This window comes from Dendrobium catenatum, unplaced genomic scaffold (genome assembly GCF_001605985.2).
Source record: "Dendrobium catenatum unplaced genomic scaffold, ASM160598v2 fragScaff_scaffold_621, whole genome shotgun sequence".
Lineage (NCBI taxonomy): Eukaryota > Viridiplantae > Streptophyta > Magnoliopsida > Asparagales > Orchidaceae > Dendrobium > Dendrobium catenatum.
The window spans coordinates 12966426-12986640 of NW_021319083.1; the positions used below are offsets into that span (position 1 = coordinate 12966426).

At 34.8% G+C, this 20215-nt stretch overlaps 1 protein-coding gene across 1 annotated transcript in view; it reads left to right on the forward strand.

The window, feature by feature from the left end:
• LOC110112466 (DNA gyrase subunit A, chloroplastic/mitochondrial) overlaps nt 1-19900 on the forward strand; it is a 111757-nt gene extending 91857 nt beyond the window's left edge. Inside the window, exons 28-35 of the mRNA XM_028694993.1 lie at nt 12725-12806; nt 12903-13067; nt 13169-13270; nt 14377-14513; nt 14788-14908; nt 18695-18749; nt 18815-18914; nt 19563-19900. Of these exons, the coding sequence (XP_028550826.1) occupies nt 12725-12806; nt 12903-13067; nt 13169-13270; nt 14377-14513; nt 14788-14908; nt 18695-18749; nt 18815-18914; nt 19563-19659 (859 nt within the window). The 3' untranslated portion in view covers nt 19660-19900. The remainder of the gene's footprint in view (nt 1-12724; nt 12807-12902; nt 13068-13168; nt 13271-14376; nt 14514-14787; nt 14909-18694; nt 18750-18814; nt 18915-19562) is intronic.
• Nucleotides 19901-20215: the final 315 nt, after the last annotated feature.

The following is a 20215-nucleotide window of genomic DNA, read 5'->3' on the forward strand; positions in this document are numbered from 1 at the left end:
AGGAAGTGTTGATCCAGTGGAAGAACCTTCCTGACTACGAGGCCACGTGGGAGCCATACGAGATGGCGAAACAGCAGTTTCCAGATTTTCACCTTGAGGATAAGGTGATTCTTTGGGATGGCGGTAATGTTAGACCGGCCCAGGATGGGCCGGTTGGACCGGTCCAGCAGGGACCGGTCCGCGTCTACGCGAGACGGACGCGAGGGAGCCCGCCTGGGCGGAAACGGCTCTGCCGTGAGCCGTGAATCCACGTAGGCTTGAGAGGGGGAGTTTAGGAGGGAAATTTTGAACGTGAAAGGCTGTTTTAGGAAGTTTATGATTGTCCTTTATGATTAATTTTGTATAATTAGGAGTTTGGGGGGAATTAGCTGGTCATCTTGAATTTGAATTATCTTGAGATCTAGGGTTTGGTGTGTTTGGCTCTTGGCTTTGCCGGAGATTGTCGGAGAGTTTTTCCTTCCTCTCGAATTGAAGGAAAGTTGTATCTTGCAAGTGCTTTTCATCCGTTAACGAAATAAAAGTGTTTGCATCATTTCCTACGTGCTCTCCTACGTTTTACTCTAAGATTTTCTTGTATTTTGGCTGTTTTTCTGCTGTGGACAGCAGTTTTCCCTTGGATCCATTTGGTTTTGGTGTGAAACACTTGGAAATCCAAGTGTTTCCTATCAGAAGGTTGTATATTATCTATATAGTGAAGTTTAGGTATTAAAACTATATATATGATAAAATTTTGAATTCTATGTATGTAAATCTCCCTTTATATAATAGATGGAAAATATTCAAGCGTATGATCTTAGTAAAATATGGGACAAGCATTAAATAGATTTTGACATGTGTGTATTTTATTAGTTTTGTTATACATTTTAGAATGAAGAATATGTATAATTTAATTAAAATATATAGTATTAAATTTATTTTTATTTAAAATCCATTCTCAGCATTTCAAAATGAGACTTAAAGGAGTTTTTCCCATAAATATGCAATATACTTCATCAAATACATTTACTATATTTTAGAAGCTATGATGCATCAATACTTCTCTTCAATGAGGTATGTCGTGTCCGACACATATCGGACATGACACGTCTGACATGCCTCAGATATATATCAAACACGACGATGACATGTCGAATTAAAAAAATATTGAAAATAAATTGGACACACGTGTGTTAAATATTTTATGATTTTTTTAATATAATTTTTTATATTTAAAATTTATTTATTAAAAAAATAAAAACTTAATTTTTTTTTATTTCCTCTCAACAACCTCAAATCAATTGCCCTCACTCAATACCCCATTCCTCGAACATATTATTTCATTTCTATCTGTAGAGCGTAGCTAGGGATTCACAACAACGTCCGTTGTAATCGCAACATTATTGTCTGACGTCATCACGACATCATTGTTTCAAAATCATTTGAAAATCAAAGTTTGACGCTAGCAATTTCTACCCCCATGATAATTCCCCTGCGTCGTCTCGACATCTCATATTTGACCAACATCGTCTCAACATAGATGATTGATGTTGTCTCAATATTGACACTCGATGCCTAACTCTTGATAGCATTGTCATCTCCTCTCTCTTCGCTTAAAACACGACATTGATGCTCAACTCTTGAAATCTTAATATTAATCATTTAAGCATAAATATTAGTTAAATGATTTATTATTTCTCAACTATTCTTAATATTATGTTTACTCAATTTCTATACACTATTTTTAAGATATAAAAATTATAATATTGTGTCTAACCCATATCTGTGTCCTATATTTTTAATAATTGATGTGTCTCGTGTCTGTGGCGTGTCATCTCCAAGTTGTCGTGTCCGGGTTTGTCCATCATAGTTTAGAAGTATAAATGCACTCTTTTTGCGCTTTTGCATGATAGGAAACAAAAGTACTTAAAGTAATTTGTGCTTACATGTATCATATGAGTCTAGTACTTGAATTTGCTAACTTTTCTTGTGATGCCAATTTTTACTTGATTTTCTTCTTTTCTTGGTACTTTCATCTTTAACTAATCACAGTGCTCGTTTTATCATTATTTATTATATGTCTAGCTTAGCATTTAGATGGCTTATTTTTAATTATTTAATATAATCTTTTTTTCTCCTTTCCTAATACCATTTTATATAAATTATTGGAAGGTATTACCTATCTTATGTTAGTTTTTGCTTTGAAAATCTCTAAGCTTCTTATAATCTTTGCAAGCTATATAAGTGCTATTTTTTACAACTCATTCGAGCGCATTTGTCTTCTTTGATAATGTTTTGACTCGAACCGACTTGAATTGACTAAAGCAAACCAATTGATTTGATATAATTGAATTTGTTTATTTGATTCAGTCTCAAATCAACTAAATTAAGTCAAATCCAGCCAAAAATGTTCCAATTGGTTCACCAGTCTAGCTTGGGCTTGAATTAGAATTTCTTATCTCCATTTAGTCCTATATGCTTTTATAAGTTCAATAATTTTGGCTTAATTGGATGGCTGTAGATGCAAGGAGTGGTAGGCATATAGTCCTTTCTTGCTTCTTTACCCTCAACTCTATGCCAAGACAAAAATTTTAAGCTATTAGGTGCTTTCTCTCGGCTTCTTAGCCATCGATCCATAACAACATGAGGGTAAGATCATGATGTAACTCTACGCCCTCGTTTTAACAGATTGTGAGCAAGAGGAATAGGGCAAGAAAATCTGAAAGATAAAGAGGGGAGATGCATGGAGATATCCATACACAGGGAGCTATTCACCAGCATAATAGGTGTCTTCTGTCCTTTATTCCACTTTCATGTCCACCAACTTTGGCAGGTTGGTTGGATTGCGGACACCCAACACAATTCTACATATCGTAGGAGGGAGTTCTTGCATTACTTGCCTTTGTATATACTGGACAAAGGTATTACATTGTTTCACTATTTGACAATACCTTCAGTGAGGTACAACTTTTTAAATTTTAGAAACAAGCCCTAGGTTCTCCTTTTTGGATTGTTGGTAGTTGTGAAAGCTTGTAGACACTAGTTTCTGATGGGGACATCAGCAGCGATTTCGACACATGTACCTTCAGGAGATGCCGGAGATCGACGACCACGATCATGATATGTATTTTCATCATTTTATGTAGTAGTTTATTTTTATTTTATGTTTTTCCATTTTTGCCCTCATGGGTAATTGGTAGCTATTGTAGCCCAAGGGGCATTTTAGTTTTTTGCTTTCTTTGTCATTTTGAGGCCTATTTATATGACCCTTTTCTTATGTAATAGTTTAGTTTTTGGATGAATGAAAATTTGACATTTCTTGTTCTCTTTGTGAGTGCAAACCTCCACGATCTCTTAGTGAGTTCTTAGGAGAAGCTAGATTTCTTTGTGAGTTTTAGGTCTTCTTGTTCTGCTAATTTTCGTTCGTTAGTTCTTGTGCTTGATTCGTCGTCGTGGAGATTGGATTGAAGCAATTTTGGAGAGTGGAATTCCCGTTGGAATCCCAAGTTTTCTCTTGTCGCCGGCTCCCTTCCCTCCCTTCCAGCCGCCGCCTTCCTCTTCCCCAAGCCCCTTGCCACCGGCCACCTTGGGCCGCCGGCCACCACCACCTGAAAGTTCGTCCAAGCCGCCGCCCCCTCTTCCCCAATTTTCCTTCCCCACCTCTCCACCCGTCGGCCCCTCTTGGAGTTTGGAATTTGAAATTCAAAGCTCTCATGAGACTTTGATTGCTTTCCTAAATTGAACCCTAGAATTGAGGCAAGTGTCATAATTGAATTTTAAAGCCATTTTGAAATTCAAAACGTTGCCTCTTATTCCCATTCAAGTAAGGAAACTTTCCTTATGTGAAATTGAAATTAAAGCTGCAGCCCTTACTTGGAATCTGAATTAAAATTCAGATTTTTGTTTATTTCTCCCATAGCTTCACCCGCCCCTCTCCCCTCTCAAACCCGTGAACCCCTCTTTCCCCTAGCTCACGGCTAGCTCTCCCTCTTTTCCCTTTGGGGTGTTTCGTTCCCGTCCGGCAAGGATGCATGGCGGAACCGGAATGGAACTTTGGATTTGTGCATGACGATCGAGATCAAGTTGACATCCTCCAATCACCGTTCTTTGACGTGGGCTTCGATTTCAACGGCACTATTGAAGATTACATCGACCGTATCCAGTACACATTAGTTGATGTGATCGACGAGAAAAGATCAAAGGGACGTTGGATCATCATCGGATGACCATCATCCTCCACCGCTCCGGCCACCTATCCAAGAACGACGATCTTTGGCTCCTTCTTCCTTGGAGTGACCTCGGTTCTAATGTGGAGGCTCTTCTTCCACTAAAGCCTAGACTAGTTGAGCGTATGGGCTCCAAAGGTGAAAGTTCTCATTATTAAATCATGGATTCTTGTGTATCGTCGTAGTTTTACAATTTCTCTTTGCGTTTTCTTGAATTGTTTGGGAATCGGCTTTGTCTTTGCCTAAGCAAGTTAAAAATCACGAATTCCAAGGATCAATCTTTTGCTTTAAGTGACAATTTTATTTTGGATTATTTTGTTAAATCTACTCTCTTTAATTTCTTCAAAGTAACTCCTGAACGGGTTTGTTTCACATCAGTTTCATTCAGAGCTGAGCAGCTCCTTTGAGTTTTGCTTTGAAACCTAACTCTTATCTTTGTCATCACCGATTGACTCATAGTCTTTATTGTGGGTAATTGCTTAGTCACAATGGGAAGAAATTGACAACAATATCATTGGATTATCGGGTTTGGATTCGACATTCATTAATTGTGTGCATTGCATTCATACAACTAAACACATCATTGTATTTTTTTCAAAATTTAAGGCAAGTAAAAGAAAACACTAATTGCTAAATTCGAAAAATTCATAATTAAATGTGGAAAACTCCCCAAAAATGCAAAAATCAACTATTATGTGTTTCTAAAAATCAGTACAACAACAACAACATCAAACCTTTGTCCCACTACGTGGGGTCGGTTATATAAATCCTTTTTCTCCATTGTGCCCCGTTAAAAGTAAAATTCTCATTTGAATCTATAAAAAATAAAAAATTCTCATTTAAATCTAATAAAGAAAGATCATTTCTAATATTTTCTAACCAAGTCTTTTTAGGTCTACCTCTACCTTTCTTAACATAAGTCAAATCTAATACCTCAACTTTCCTAACCGGGTCATCAGAAGGCCTCCGTTTCATGTGACCAAACCATCTAAGGCGACTCTCTCTAATCTTATCTTCCACTGGAGCTACTCGAACCTTTTCACGTATATGCTCATTTCGTATCCTATCTTTAAGGGTAAAGCCACTCATACACCTAAGCATCCTCATCTCTGCAATGCTTAACTTAGTATTATGCTTCTCATTTAATGGCCAACATTCAACACCAAAAATTAATCCAATTTGATTTTCTAAGCCATAGGTTGTTTCTCTCATCTTTTGCTGAATTCAAAACATTTTAAAAAAATTGAATGACACTTTTAGGGATTTTTTTTCCTTTTCATTGGGCTTGCCTTGGAGTTTCTTAAGGCTCCAAAACCTTTTCCTATGAAGTTTAGAAGGTACTTGAGGTTAAAAAACTCTTAGATAAATCTTAGGGTAAACGTTCTCCAAGTTGAACCAAACTCAACTTGAATATTCTTGTATTTGGGTTCTCTTTGTTTAGTGTTTAAGTAAACTTACCTGGAGGTGCTAAACATTAATATATTTCATTGGATCTTAAAATGATACAAGCAAATTGTAAAGAATGAGCCACTAATATGAAGGACCAACTAACAATCATTAGTCTTACAAATAAGTAGAACTCCAAAATAGTCAAGATCAGTTATATAAAAAAGTGGTCTACAAATATGTAATGAGCTTTACTTTTTTTTTGTCCTTTTGGTAAGGTAGATCGAGTCTATCTATTTTATTTTAAGTTATGTATTCGGTAGATCATGTCTATCTTATAAATTTGGTCTATCCTAGTAGTATAAATAGCCCATATTGTAATCAAATTGTATGAATAAAAATTTCTGGTTTCCTCTATTATATTTCCCATTGGGAGTCTACACCTACTCTAAAGGTGCCTCACTTCTTGGCCTCTAAAATGCATATCAATGGTGCTCTTGTTGCATAACCTCATGTCATTGCTAAAGGGTTCTTCTCTCAGCAATCCTTGTCTTTTTATAGTTCTGCGCTCAGAATCTGCCTCCCACCTGTTGGCCTGCCTTCACTCCAACCATTCGGGTCTCCATACAGCTTGCAAGAATCCTATAGTTTTCCTTCTCAGCATTCTACTTGTTACGACCCTACCTGGGGGCTCAAATTACTGAGGCGGGAACAGACGGTCGGACGGTAAAAATCATAATCTCATTTTCTAAATCTATTTCCAGTACATTGAAAGAGCAACTAAAACTTCAAATTTGAAGCAAATTAAATATATTAGTCAATACCTCTCGTTGGTTGCATGACATCTACGATATACATTTTCTTTTCTTCTTCTCATTTTGATTATTAAGTTACACCTGAAAAATTGTTACAACAACTAAAGTAATTCAAAGCTTAACGAGCATCACATACTTCTAAATTATAGTAACTCAAGGCAGTAGAAGAAATATATTTGATGTCACTTTTTCATTCCATATCTTAAATTTTATTTCATTTAAACATATCATTTATTTCATCAAGACTTTAAATGTATAATATTATGCATAAATCATAAATACATGTCATATCATATCAATTTACATTCGTCATATATGTATTTATATTTTCTCATTTTCATATATAGTACAACCGTCACAGGAGCCACCGTCTAATTTATTACCAATGAAGGTACTCCTTTACTTTTTTTTTTCTTTTTCCTTTTCCATAACCTTCTCTTTTTTAATGTGCATGGGTACAACATCCCCAGCCAGGATCATAAGAGGGTGAGTTCTATCTTTCAATATGCACATGCAAACATTATATATCAATCATGTCATTTACATTATCCGTATTATGTAACATTGAATTTTATAATGAACATCATGATAATATATAATAAAAGACATATTATTGTATTTAATGAATTGAACAATTAAATAATAACATGATCATTTGTCTTTAAGAAAGAGAAAGCATGTAACATTAATAATGAATGATTAAATAATAAAGTTTTGATGCATCAAGTGTAAGGAAAATAAATGTCATTGCTATAATTAAAACATGAGTACTCACCTGATTCGAGGGATCTGATTTCTTCACTCATACTCCTTCCTTCGAGGCCAAAAGATTATCACCTATATGAAATAATTTCTCATTTATAATCTAACTTAATTCTTCTTCTCTTTTAAATATACCCTAGTCTCTCTCTCTCTCTCTCTCTCTCTATTTTTATATAACTTCACTATTTACCCAAATTAACCTATTGCTAATGCCTAAATTAATTTAAAATAAACCTAATTTTCGAATATAACCTAAAGCCCTAAATTTGGAAACCAAAATTTTATCAATTTCATCATATTTGCATGTAAAACCCTCCCCTTTCCCTAAACTAATAATTTGACATAAAAATTTCGGATTTAATTTAATTAAAAATTAGAAAGAATGATGTTTTGTGAAAAATTCCAAATTTTCACCAATAGAACCTTTCTAAGATCCTTAGGAATAATATTTGTTAAGAAATTTTCATAAAAATCAATATTTGGAAAAACCTAATTTTTGAAACCCTACAAATTTTTGGGAAAATTTACATTTTCATGGTTTGAAACCTTCTCCAAACTTTCCCTAACATTCTTTTTGAAATACATAAGGTTTTGCAGAAACTCTAAAATTTTCATCTTAAGAAATCTAAGCGAAAAGAAGGAAATATTTGTTTAGGAACTTACCTTCTTCCTCCCTAAGCCTTCCCCTTTGATTTCTCTCTAAACCACCACCTCTCCCCACCGTCTCCCTCGCACCCGTCGCCTTTCCCCGCCTTCCCTAGCGCTCGGCCAAACAAATGGTGTGAGAATGAAAGGGACCGAATGGTCCCTTTATGGGAGAGTTCAAAGACCTAAGTTCCCCCCTTTAATACTTATTTTCATATAAAACAAAAAGGGTTATTAAGTTATTTTTTTATATTAATAACCTGCAACGATTTTTAATTCCGATTTCGTGCAAAATTTATTATAAGTTTTTTATATCGTTACAATCAAAATTTAATATACTATTTTATAAAATTATTTTCGTTGAAATCCGACAACTTTGAAAATGCGCCTAAATTTCATTGCGGTACATCGAAATGCGTGCAACGCTTACGATCGACATTTTTTCGGATTTGCACTACTCATCTCCCCTTATTGCTTCCGTCTCTCCTTAGCTGTAGAATCCAACCAAGAAAGGTTCTAGATGGGTCCTTCAACCGCAACACACTACTGAACAACTGCTCATCTCAACATTTGTCTTGGCTTTTCCCTCTACCCGCAAGCTTGCCTCAGCCATCCTCATTAGGAGAAATTGTAAAAATTATAAAAATAACTTAGGTTCCTCTTTGATGCAATGATGTATCATCTCACCTCAAGAAGTAGAATATTTATGTCATTAGATCTCAGGACATCGTGAATAATATGTTTGGCTCAAAACAAACAGTAATCATTTAGTAAGTCTTCATAAATCTTTAACAATATGAAATATAAAAAAAATAAAAGCTTTAACTTACAAATAACTAATGAAATCACCATTAGAATAAACTTTAAATCAATTTGTATTTCACAATAAAATAACACATCAAATGATAATGTCATGGCCACTTAAGCCAGCATACTATAATTGTAATCTTTTAGATATGCTAGGATTATGTTTTTTCTCTTCATGCTTATGGTTGCAATGTCTGGTGTGAAATGATTATTTGTGTTGCGGGCATATTCTCTTATGTTTTAAGGCAGAGGGATTTTTTTGCTTCAAACCTACTTGAAAAAAGTAATATGCATGAGATGCGTCTTGGAAGTAAAAATAAAAAAATAGATAGAAAAAAATGCATGAAGACAAATATGGGGGCTGATTTTTTTATTACTTCTTCAACAATAATGAAAGGTACAACTGATCTATTACTCGATAGATAGATCGACTCTCTCACAAACCCTTGCCACGTTAGGAAATTCACACTAAACTTAGAAAATAATTTCAGCACATATCTCATGATAACCCTAGACAAAACTCCCCTCACATACATTAAGCACAATTGGAACCTTCTTAAACACCATAAATACAATTAGGAAACCTTCCTAAATAGGTAAAACCTTTCTACACAGTGTAAATGCAATTAAAAAATCTGCCTAAACAATTAAAACCTTCGTAAATAGCATAAACATAATTTGAAAACCTTCTTAAATAGCTCTCCCTTGATCCCTCCTCACTACATAATGAATAATAGCTCCCCTAGGCCCCGAGGGGGGGGGGGGTTTAAAACTCCCCCTCTGTTGCCCCTGGTTCTGCCCAGCCAAAGGGCTAGGCCAGTTGACTGAGCTGGCTTGGGCCGATTTGGTTGGGTTAGTCTGGGTCGGCCAGGTGGCCCCCCTCATGGCGTAACAATACTCCCCTCCAAAGATGCACCTTGTCCTCTAGGTGGAAGGATGAAAATGATCTCCTTATCATCTTGTATGACTCCCATATGGCTTTGAACTTCAACAAATTTGTCCACTTAATTAGTACCTTTTGTGCTCATATTTTCCTTTGGCGCACCCCTTCTACTTCCAGGGGTTCTAGAATGACCTCCATGTGTTCTGTTAAAGTCGGGAGTAGCAAAGATGGTGTATAATCTCCTATCGCCTGCCTTAGCTGTGAGACATGAAATGGGTGCAATGCTGATGAAGATGATAATCCCAATCGATAGGTCACCGCTCCAATGCACTCCAAAATCTCATAATCCCCAAAGTATTGTGCGGACAATTTCTCATTCCTCCTTTTGGCTAATGTCTTTTGTTGATAGGGTCTCAGCTTCAAGTAACCATATCTCATAGCTCGAAGTGTACTTCTCTCATGTGCTCATTAGCCTTTTTCTTCAAGATATGTTGGGCCCTAAGCAGATGTCCTTATATCCACCAACTTCAATCCCAACTTTTCCACACCCTAATTTGAGACAAAGGTGACCACCACTGATTTCTCCATGATCTGTCCCCTAATCTTCAAGGTGTAGGTGCTCTCCTCATGCTTCTGCTGCCTCCCCCAACTCCTTGTTGTCGGTCTCCTCCTCACCAACCGTAAGGACCTAGAGTGTGCAGTCATTGCACCGCTAACCTGGCGCATACTTCTTATCACATCAAAAACACAAACTCTTTGCTCTCTTGTCTTGCACCTTTGCCTTTGTAAGGAGTTTGAAGTTCATATAAATTATTTTATATATTGAAAATTGAAATCCCTGTGAACTCGGAGCTCTAAAAATTATAGAAAAATATTCATAAATTATCACGTGTCTAGAGGACACTAGTGAATTTGATTTGTAAAGTGGACACCTAACGTTCCCAAAAATCCCACTTGTTCTAAAAGTGTCAATTTTTTGCACTGCCCCTAAAATTATGAGGAAATTATTATAAATAAAGCACTTTAATATTTATATTATGGCGAAGATGATTTATAAATTTGACTTATAATAACTTCTGAAATATTATTTGATTGGGTCAAAATATGGGTTATTACAACATTGGACTCCAATGGATGAGACAAGATAGAACAATTTGTTATAATGAAGACTAAAATAAAGCACCCCTTAGCGATGACAGTGCAGATGGTTTCTGAGTTGTTGACAATTATTTCAATTTTCTTTAGAAATTAAATGTGGGCGAGAAGGAAACTAAGAAAAATGGAATTTAGAGTTGAATTTGATGTTATATAATACTTTTATGTAGCTCTTATATTTTATGTTGTTTTGCTCTTATAATATTCAAATTTCAATTCTATTTCGCACAATTTATCACTTGTCACATTATGTTTTGTGCAAATAATTTGTTACTTCATAGTTCAATAGAAAGTTAATATATTATTTGGGTATTATATAAAAATTCATTTTTAACATTTATTTTTACTTATGCAATTTTTAGATTTTTAGGGTTATGCCTAAAACGTCTTGAGGCTTACGGTTTGCCTCACGAACAAAAAATATGTCATTACCCAATTGTACAATTTTAAACCTTTTTTATGAAATTTTTTTTATATATAGCTCGTAGGTCCTTTCAATTGCTTTTGCTTTATTGCTCACTGCTAGCTCGGTCTTCTTCTTGGCCTTGAAGACCCCGCTCTTTAGCCAATTTCTGAGCAATGCTGTGCTTACTCTGAGTTACTACTTACCTAATATTGCACCTAAGTACATCTTTTGTTGATATTTCCTTTAGAAGATGTCAGATAAAATATCTTTTTATGACTTTACATACTGCCCAACGTCTTTTGTCATTTTATTGATGTATTGACATTCTTGAGAGCTTCCTTTTTTAGTATTATTTATGCGTTCATTCAATAGCTCTTTTTAGATGAAAAGTTCGTTGTATCATTCAGCATTACAAATGCTGTCTTGCAACTCATCTAGAAATAGTCATTGCTACTTTGTGCAACCTTGATCAGGCAGGGAGTTGCTTCATAGCTCTCTAATCAAGTTTATACTCTTTGATGCTTAGACATTTTTAAGGGTTTAAATATATGAAAATATTAAATTCTTGATGCAAGCAAGAAATTAGGAGAAAGCGTAATTTTTGCAAGCAATAGAAACTCTTCCTAGGATAATAAGAAAATACACGAAAAAAGACAAATTAAAACTTTATATCATAATAGAAAGGACACTTCAACTTTTGACGCTTACAAACACAAACATAAACATACACATAAACTTGCTTTCTTGGATTGAGAAGAATGATACAATTGGAAGGGAACTTGCGGAGAGACAAAAGAGATAAGAAGCTGAGACGAAGGAGGAGAAGCTCGCAAGCTTTCTTAGAAGAAGAGAGGAATGGAACAAGCTCGCAAGCTTTTCCACGAAGAAACCCGCAAGTTTAGGCTCCAAAAAGCAATCTCATAACTCACTAAAAATCTCTTTTTTTCATACAAAACACCTTTTATTTATAGGGGAAAGAGGGCAGCCAAACAACCCTAAGTATCTCCAATTAAACCAATTAAAAAGGCCTTCATTTAATCCAGAAACAGCAACCGAACAACCACAGTAAATTCCAGAAACAGCAATTGAAAAGCCACACAAGAAACCAAGAAAATCAGCCACGGGTCAAGCAGCCAGGGGGTGAATTGAAGGGGCACAAGGGGAACCGGAACAGGCACATAGGGAACCAGAACCAGCAGCCCAAGGGGGATCGGGACAGCCACCAAGCAGGAAAACTGAAGAGACACAGGGGAGGAACTAGCCATGGGAAGAAGAATCAAGGAGGGGGAAACCAAAGAGCCAAAGAGAGAGAGGGGGAATGAACCAAATAATGACACATTATGAGCTGAAAAGATTCTCTACTAGACATTAATGAGCTGATTCTAGTAGAGGACCTAGAACTCTTCAAAATTATAATACAAAATGTTTTGAACCACCCCCCCCCCTGCCTACATCAATTCTCTCTTGCGTTACCATTATTATGTCATTAAGCAATTGCCTTTTGACCCTTCCAGTTATGCCTCTAATAGAAAAAAAGTTACCTTGCTGTTAAATAAAAAAAAGGAGACAGAATTCTGTTACCTTGAATTCATCATTGATGGATATTACTTCTTCAGTAGTAGTTGAGAACTACTGAGCATTTATGTGTAATATTGTGTTGCAGTGATCACGGGATTGTTTATTCCGCACCTGCCTACAGGATTCCAGAGTGCTCAAGGACTGCAGCTGGAACACCTTTGGTGCAGGTGCCTTAAAGTAGAATATGCTCTTCAAATTATTATTCAGTAGTGTGATAGTTCTTTTCCAACACCAATTTTTTATTTTTTTTCTTTGGTGGCTAGCTTCTATCATTGACTGAGGGAGAAAGAATTACATCTATAATTCCTGTTAGTGAATTTGCTGAAGACCAATACCTAATTATGCTGACTGTGAAAGGCTATATCAAGAAAGTTTCTCTTAATGTTTTTTCAACAATCAGAGCAACAGGGATAATTGCAATCCAACTGGTTCATCCCATTTTGGCTTTTTCTGTTTTCTCATTTTTGTTTAAAGTATTGCAGCTATATCCCTGAAATGCAGCTCATGCTTATCTATTTCAACATGACAGACACCTGGTGATGAGCTTAAATGGGTTCGACACTGTGCACATGATGACCTCGTTGCAATTGCTTCACAAAGCGGGATGGTCACCATTTGTTCCTGTAATCTGGTAAGGTTCCATGGCAAGAAGGATTTGGGTAAAAGTTATAAGAAAACTGTCATTTTGGACTAATTCTAAAGTTGCAATACAAGTTCTATAGTGAAAATCGTTACCTAATATTGTGATATTGGGCTAAACATATTTGTGGTATGCTCAATGTTTTCTTAAGATTAATGATTATTTTTTCTCTTTGTATAGTTTGGCCATTTTATTTGAAGGATAGTTTGGGTTTTACAAGACTTAAGCTGCAGGTATTGGAAACTGGCAAAGTTTGAACCAATGAAAGTGTTATTTCTGCATCTCAGACAGTTTAGTTGTTGAGATAAATATTGTTATTGAGTAGTCGGCATCTTTTCGAAGGTTTCAAGACAATCGACCAATTCATATTAAAGATTGCATCACAATCAAGTGGAATGGTGACGGACCATATGTCACCTCCTTATGAGTTGGTGCAAAGGATATGTGTTGTTGCAGTGAAATGAGAGAGAAGCAGTGGCCAAGGGCTTGGAAAAGCACGATAAGATAAAATTAGTCAGGTTGGGAAACAAGCACACTATATAAGCGTTGGCTGGTCAGAACAGTGAAATTAGGCGAGTGAGCAGGCAGGGTTGATTTAAACCAGAAGAAGGGGATGAGACGAAAGCTAGGATCAAATTATCACCTCTGATATCATGTTGAAAAGAGAAAAATTGTTGTGTATATATTAATTTAGAGAAGTGCCTATAAATTGGAAAACAAAGTAAATATAAAAGGTACTATATAAAGAGGGAAATATTCTCTATTATGAAAATCATCTCTCCAGCTAATAAGCTAATTTAAGTTTTTTCCTAGATAACTATTTTCTATCCTGTACTTTTCAATTGAAGGCATCTTTTATCTTCAGTAAACTTCATTCTACTTTCAAATTTCGTATGTTACATCAGCAAAAGTAATTCTTAATCCTTGAAGGTTGATTTTCTGAGTTGTCTTTGAATTGGAAGAATTAATGTGCAAGCATAATTAAAGAACAATGCCTTGCCTGGCTTTGTATTTTTCAAAATCATTTGCTTTGTAATCCATAAAAATAGTTTTGATTGTTTCACTTCTATGTGATGATATTGTTATATCTGAACCAGCTTCGTGTTCTTGGGAGGAAAACAAGAGGTGTAAACTCCATGAGATTAAAAGAAGGGGACAAGGTTGCATCCATGGACATAATACCTTCTGGGATGCGGAAAGATTTTCCAAGAGCTTCTGACATTCCTGGTAGCAGGTGAATTTTTATGGTAGTTCGTAGATTCACTAACTTATTAAGATTTTTTTTCTTCGGAATTTCTTTGCTCAAAGATAATACATTCCAAGAATGCATCTACATCTGGTGTTACACCTTGCACAAGATGCAAGGTTTATTATTACAATTGATAGTTTGCTTTTGTTTATTGTACTGCAATTGTTCTGTGACAGGCATGCTTTAGTCACTGTGCATTCCCAACAGCATATCTGACACTTATCTTGTTTGCTATCGGATTTCTTTGTATTTTTAGCAGGGGCAGAGATATAAGTCCTCCATGGCTGCTCTTTTTATCTGAAAGTGGTCATGGGAAGCGGGTACCTCTAAGTGAATTTCGCTTGTCAAGATTTAGATCAGTGGGGTTGATTGGCTATAAGGTACAAGTTACTCTTAGTCATATATAATTCATATCATAGTAAGCCCCATCTAAACGTAGAAACTTTATGTTATTGATAAATTTTATGTAGGAGGAAGTGATGAAAATATGCTTCTCTTCAAGCATTTTTGGTCATGTATGACTTGCAATATTATACGCATATTTTCTTACCTTTCCTTATACTTTGGAGCTGAGAGACATAATTTAGGGGGCAGCAGCGTTCTGTTTTACAATAAATGCCCAAAAAAAGGATTTTAACTTCTCCTTAAAATGTTAAATGAACGTGAGATACTATTAATTATTTTCATAAAGCAAAGAATTTTGCCGACTTTTTAGCTTGTGTAAATTGGTATTTTTACAGTTGTTATCACAGCTATTTAGTACTGCCTATTGAGTGTTTTTATTGCTATTGAGCTTGTTCAAGCTCTGAGAATGCTGGTATGCATTATCTTTCATTAATATTTAGATCAAATTCTGTCTTGAATTTAGGTTGATTATGATGGAAATTTTAAAGTCCAGTTTAAGCTGTATGAATATCTTTTGTGTAGCCTAAATATGACCTTCCAGGTTAAGTTCCTTGTGTAGCATTTTTCTGTAATATTTCAGATTGTCTTTAGGCATAGTCCAGTTACAGGTGCAAAGTAGCATCTTATGCTTGATTAGTCCGAGCTCACTTATAACTTGGCTAACTTTGAAGTGTTCTGTAACACTTTATAAACTAGCAGGACAGCCAGCAGAACTGGAACTTGTCTTCCAGGCAATTTTGTGGTGGCTGTCTTGCACCTCTTAGAATGCATGTTATGCAACGGGAATGCTAATGCTAAATATTTATGATACTACTCTATATATTGCTCTTCTGTGCATGCTGCTTTCAAATTTAATGGTAAAAAAACTGGCACCGTTACATGCTTGCTATGATACGCAAACATGGACACGAAACGCGTCAATTATTGAAAATATAAGACACAGACACGGGTTGGACAATGTATTATAATTTTTATATTTAAAAAGTATAATATTAAAAATAATTTAGAACTAATAAGTCATTTAACTAGAATTTGTTGTTAAAATTATTAATATTAAGACGTCGAAGTCTGTTGTCGATGCTGTGTATCAGGCATTGAGAGAGGAGACAATATTGATGTCGAGAGTCGGACATCGATGTTTTGCAATAAGTATCGGGCGTTGGTCATCGATGTTGAGAGGGCGTTGGTCATCGATGTTAAGATGACGTCGAACAAAGATGAGTGTCACGTTGTAGGTGTAGAAATTGCCAGCATCGAGCATCAATGTCAAGACAATGTCTTACTTTGATGTTGAGATGATTTTGAAATATTGATATTATAACGACGTCATATGTCAATGTTGAGATGACATCAGACTTTTTTGTGTGACTAAAGTCATGACTCGCCATATAAAATGAAAATGATAATATTTGATGAATGAGGTATTGAGTACGGCAATCGATTTAGTATTGTGGATAGAAAATAACAAATTTTGTTTTTTATATTTTAAATAAATAAAAATTTTAAATACAAGAAATTATATTTTTAAAAAATTCAAAACATATTTAAGACACGCATGTCGGACATTTGTGTCCAATTTATGTTTAATATTTTTTTAATCAGACATGTTTTCGGCGTGTCTGACACGCCTCCGACACGTGTCGTATCGGATACGTTTTGAATATTGCACGCTTCTTTGAGGAGAAGTGTCGGTGCATCATAGCATGCTTGTCATCAAGCAATCCACAGCTTGATGTTGCCCCATTAGGTGTTTCACGCTGTTATTTGCAAACAGCATATTTATTTTTTCTCGCTTGGCCTAGACTTTCCTTGACTTGCATAAAATTATGAAAGAAAGAAATGATAAACTCCTTTAGGGCTCATTTGGTTGATCGAAGTTAGAAATTATGCTTAAAAAATTATAAATCTTGTTAAATTCATCATCTAGTTAAATATTATTTAATAAGCATATTTGATGAATAATTTTAAACATGTTATACAAGTACAACAATGAGCAATGATAGACAATATCCCCATCAGCTTTCCCCTTACAAACGTAAGATTAGAAAACATAAACCATTTTTTTTATTGCTAGAAAATGTGAAATGATCAAGTTGAGCAACTTCTTTGACCCGGTTTCTTTGATCAATTTAATGCATTAGTTAATTATAGATTACAAGTGAAATTGTTTTGAAATTGCTGAAGTTATTGTTTTAAACATTCCTCCTACATGTTCATGGTTATTGTATCTTATAGCATCACTGTGAACTCTCCCTCCAACTGTTGCGTGCATGTTATTGTCTTCGTCATCATCAGCTACTACCTCACCCAACTCACTCTCATGCTGCATTTCGATTTGAGATATATTAAAATATAGATCATGTATGTGATAACGACTGATAAAATTTTGCAACACCGTACAAGTAATCATAATATCAACTTTGATATTCGGGGGAAACTGTCAAAAAATTGAATGTGATGAGTACTAATATTGATTGAATGGTTCCTCTTATCTAATATTATTGGTGAGGAAGTTGGCACTCGAGGAAAGAGATTGGCCACAATGTAGTTGGTTGTACTAACCAAAGTTGTGCATTGACAAGAAGCTACAATAAAATGATTTGAGCTATATATTATTTAATATTATTCAAAAGACATCCATGTAAAGTTGCATGATTTAGTTTATGATAAAATGCAATAAAATGAAATAAGATATACACATCACCTCGTTGCATAACTGCTATGTGGTTGGCAAATTTTCATTATCAGATGGATTTCTTTTATTTTGTCAAAACTTGCTTGGTAAAAGTTGCATGAACTAATTGTTTGCAAGTTTCTAATTCTTGGAAACTTAAGAATGAGTAGAATGGTGGATAAACAAAAATATTTAAACAACTAATTTTCTTCTTTGGCGTCCAAGCGTGTGGGCTTTAAATTAACATTTTTTAAAAGCTTTATGTAAATTGACTAATTGTTCTCATGTGATTAGCGTAATTTTATATTCTTATTAGAAACAATTATATTTTTTTTATTCATTTTTATCAGAGAACTGAAGTTGATGATAATTCATTGCTATAAAGGAAATTTTCTAAAATCTCCCAATTAGAAAGAGTTGAATGCAACCAGAAGGATGAAAACCAAATCATTTAAATGTTTGATTTTGCCGGTGAACTATGATTGTGATCGAAGAATGTTTCAAAAGAAACTTTGGTTGCAGCAAATTTAAAATAGCTACAAAAAAGGACATAACTTAGTAGCTGCTTAATAAGCTTTCAAAAACTTGCAATAGTAGATTTAGGCTTTGTTTGGGACGGCTTTCTTACTGCTTCTTAAAGTGATTTTCTACTATAAAAATTTTAATTTTTGTATTAGAAAGCAATTCTATGAAGCAGGAAGAAAGCCGTACCAAGCAAAACCTTATTGACTTATTCCAGCACATGAATCCTATTAAATCTGCTGCACTATAGGATTAGTAAATCTGGGATTTATCGTGAAACTGGGCGGAGCCAGGATTTTCCGTACTTAAAAATTTCAATCAGAAATTTTCCACCATTTGGCAGGATTTTAATCGGCACTTTTCCACCTTTTGGCAGGATATACGTTAAAACCAGCATAAATCTTGAATAAACTCCATACCAAACAGCCCCTTAATGTCATTTAAGATTAGGACTTCTTTTATTTTTACTGCTTTCAAATGGTCTCCTTGTGCTATGAACTTGCAATTTTTTTTTTCAGTTCTAACTTTCTCTCTGTTTTTTTTTTTTCATAATTTCTGTAATCAGCTTCAAACAGATGATCGGCTAGCTGCAATGTTTGTTGTTGGATATTCCTTGGAAGGTACCATTGTCTGCAATGTTGTTATAGCTCTTTAAACACTTCTAACGTTCTTTCTGGTTATGCAGAAGATGGGGAAAGTGATGAACAAATTGTTCTAGTTAGTCAAAGTGGAACTGTTAACAGAATCAAGGTTCGGGATATTTCTATCCAATCACGCTATGCTAGGTAATTGGTCTCCAACCTTACATTATATTTTATTAGAATTGATTATAAGAGTCCTGAATTTCTATTGAGCTGGTGGGCTAAAAGATGGCAATATTTACATGCAATAAATCCTTACGATAATGAGCTAAATTTCTGGCTTGTTAGTCTTTATAATTAGAGAAAATTCGTTTAAAGCTCTTGAGCTGACCTATATTAATTTTTAGTCCTATTTTTTAATTAATACATATCAGTTTTATTTTTTCAGACAATTTTTATTTTTCATTCGTCTTTCTTCCTCCATGGATCTGGCTTTTAAGGTAGCATTTGTTTACTGAAAAATTAGATTTGATTATGATCAGATATCTGCTGTAAATTTAGATTTGATTATGTCAGAGTTAGGTGCTTATGAATGGGCATATGTCGGCTAGGGCACAGGACATACAGCGAGGAATATAAAAGTATATATAATATCACAAATTGCTAAAAATTTGAAATTTGTTCTTATTAAAAATAAAGCTTACTAGTTAAAAGATTAACAAATTGTGATCAACAAATAGTATATCCTTTTAATTATTTACATGATAGGTGGTGATCAACGGGAAGATAAATCTACTTCACTGCTATTTACTCTTTTAATACATATATTTGACACTCCCAAATTCTTATTAGGGGTGTTATTCTCATGAGATTGGAACATGCTGGAAAGATCAAGTCTGCTTCACTAATTGCAGCATCAGCACCAGAGGAAGCTGAGCTAGAAGATTGAAGTGTAAACCTGACAAGGTACCATTTTGGTTACTTATTTATGCACAGTTATGCTGGACATGAGCTTTTGGTGCCAACATTGTAAACTTTTTCGCATCAAAGCATCAGCAGTTTTGTCAAAAATGGTCGTTGTAATCTTAGTGGGCTTTGCAATCTATTTTTTTAAGAGAAAAGCTTACTGGTGCTTATTTCATTCTTGTATCATCTATTTAACTTTTTCTTTGGTATCATGGTTAGCTTCAGTATTATCGTTTCACATCCAAATCACCTGTAGCTGCTGTAGACCCATAACTGTACTCAGGCAATAGAGTTCTGAATTTTTGCTGAAATTATATTTTCAGAAGAAAATGAAGCATTATTCATAAAGATGAGTATTAGAGCTAAAAAAATTTAACATTGAAAAAAAAAAAGTTACTGCCAAAGTTTTATGATATTCCGAGTTGCTGATAAAAAAACTCAGAAGATTAAAAATCTTTTTAGTTGTTTTATTTGCAACCAAACTTAACACTAGTGTGCTTAACATAAAGATTTTGGAAATATCTGCAAAGTACAAGTGT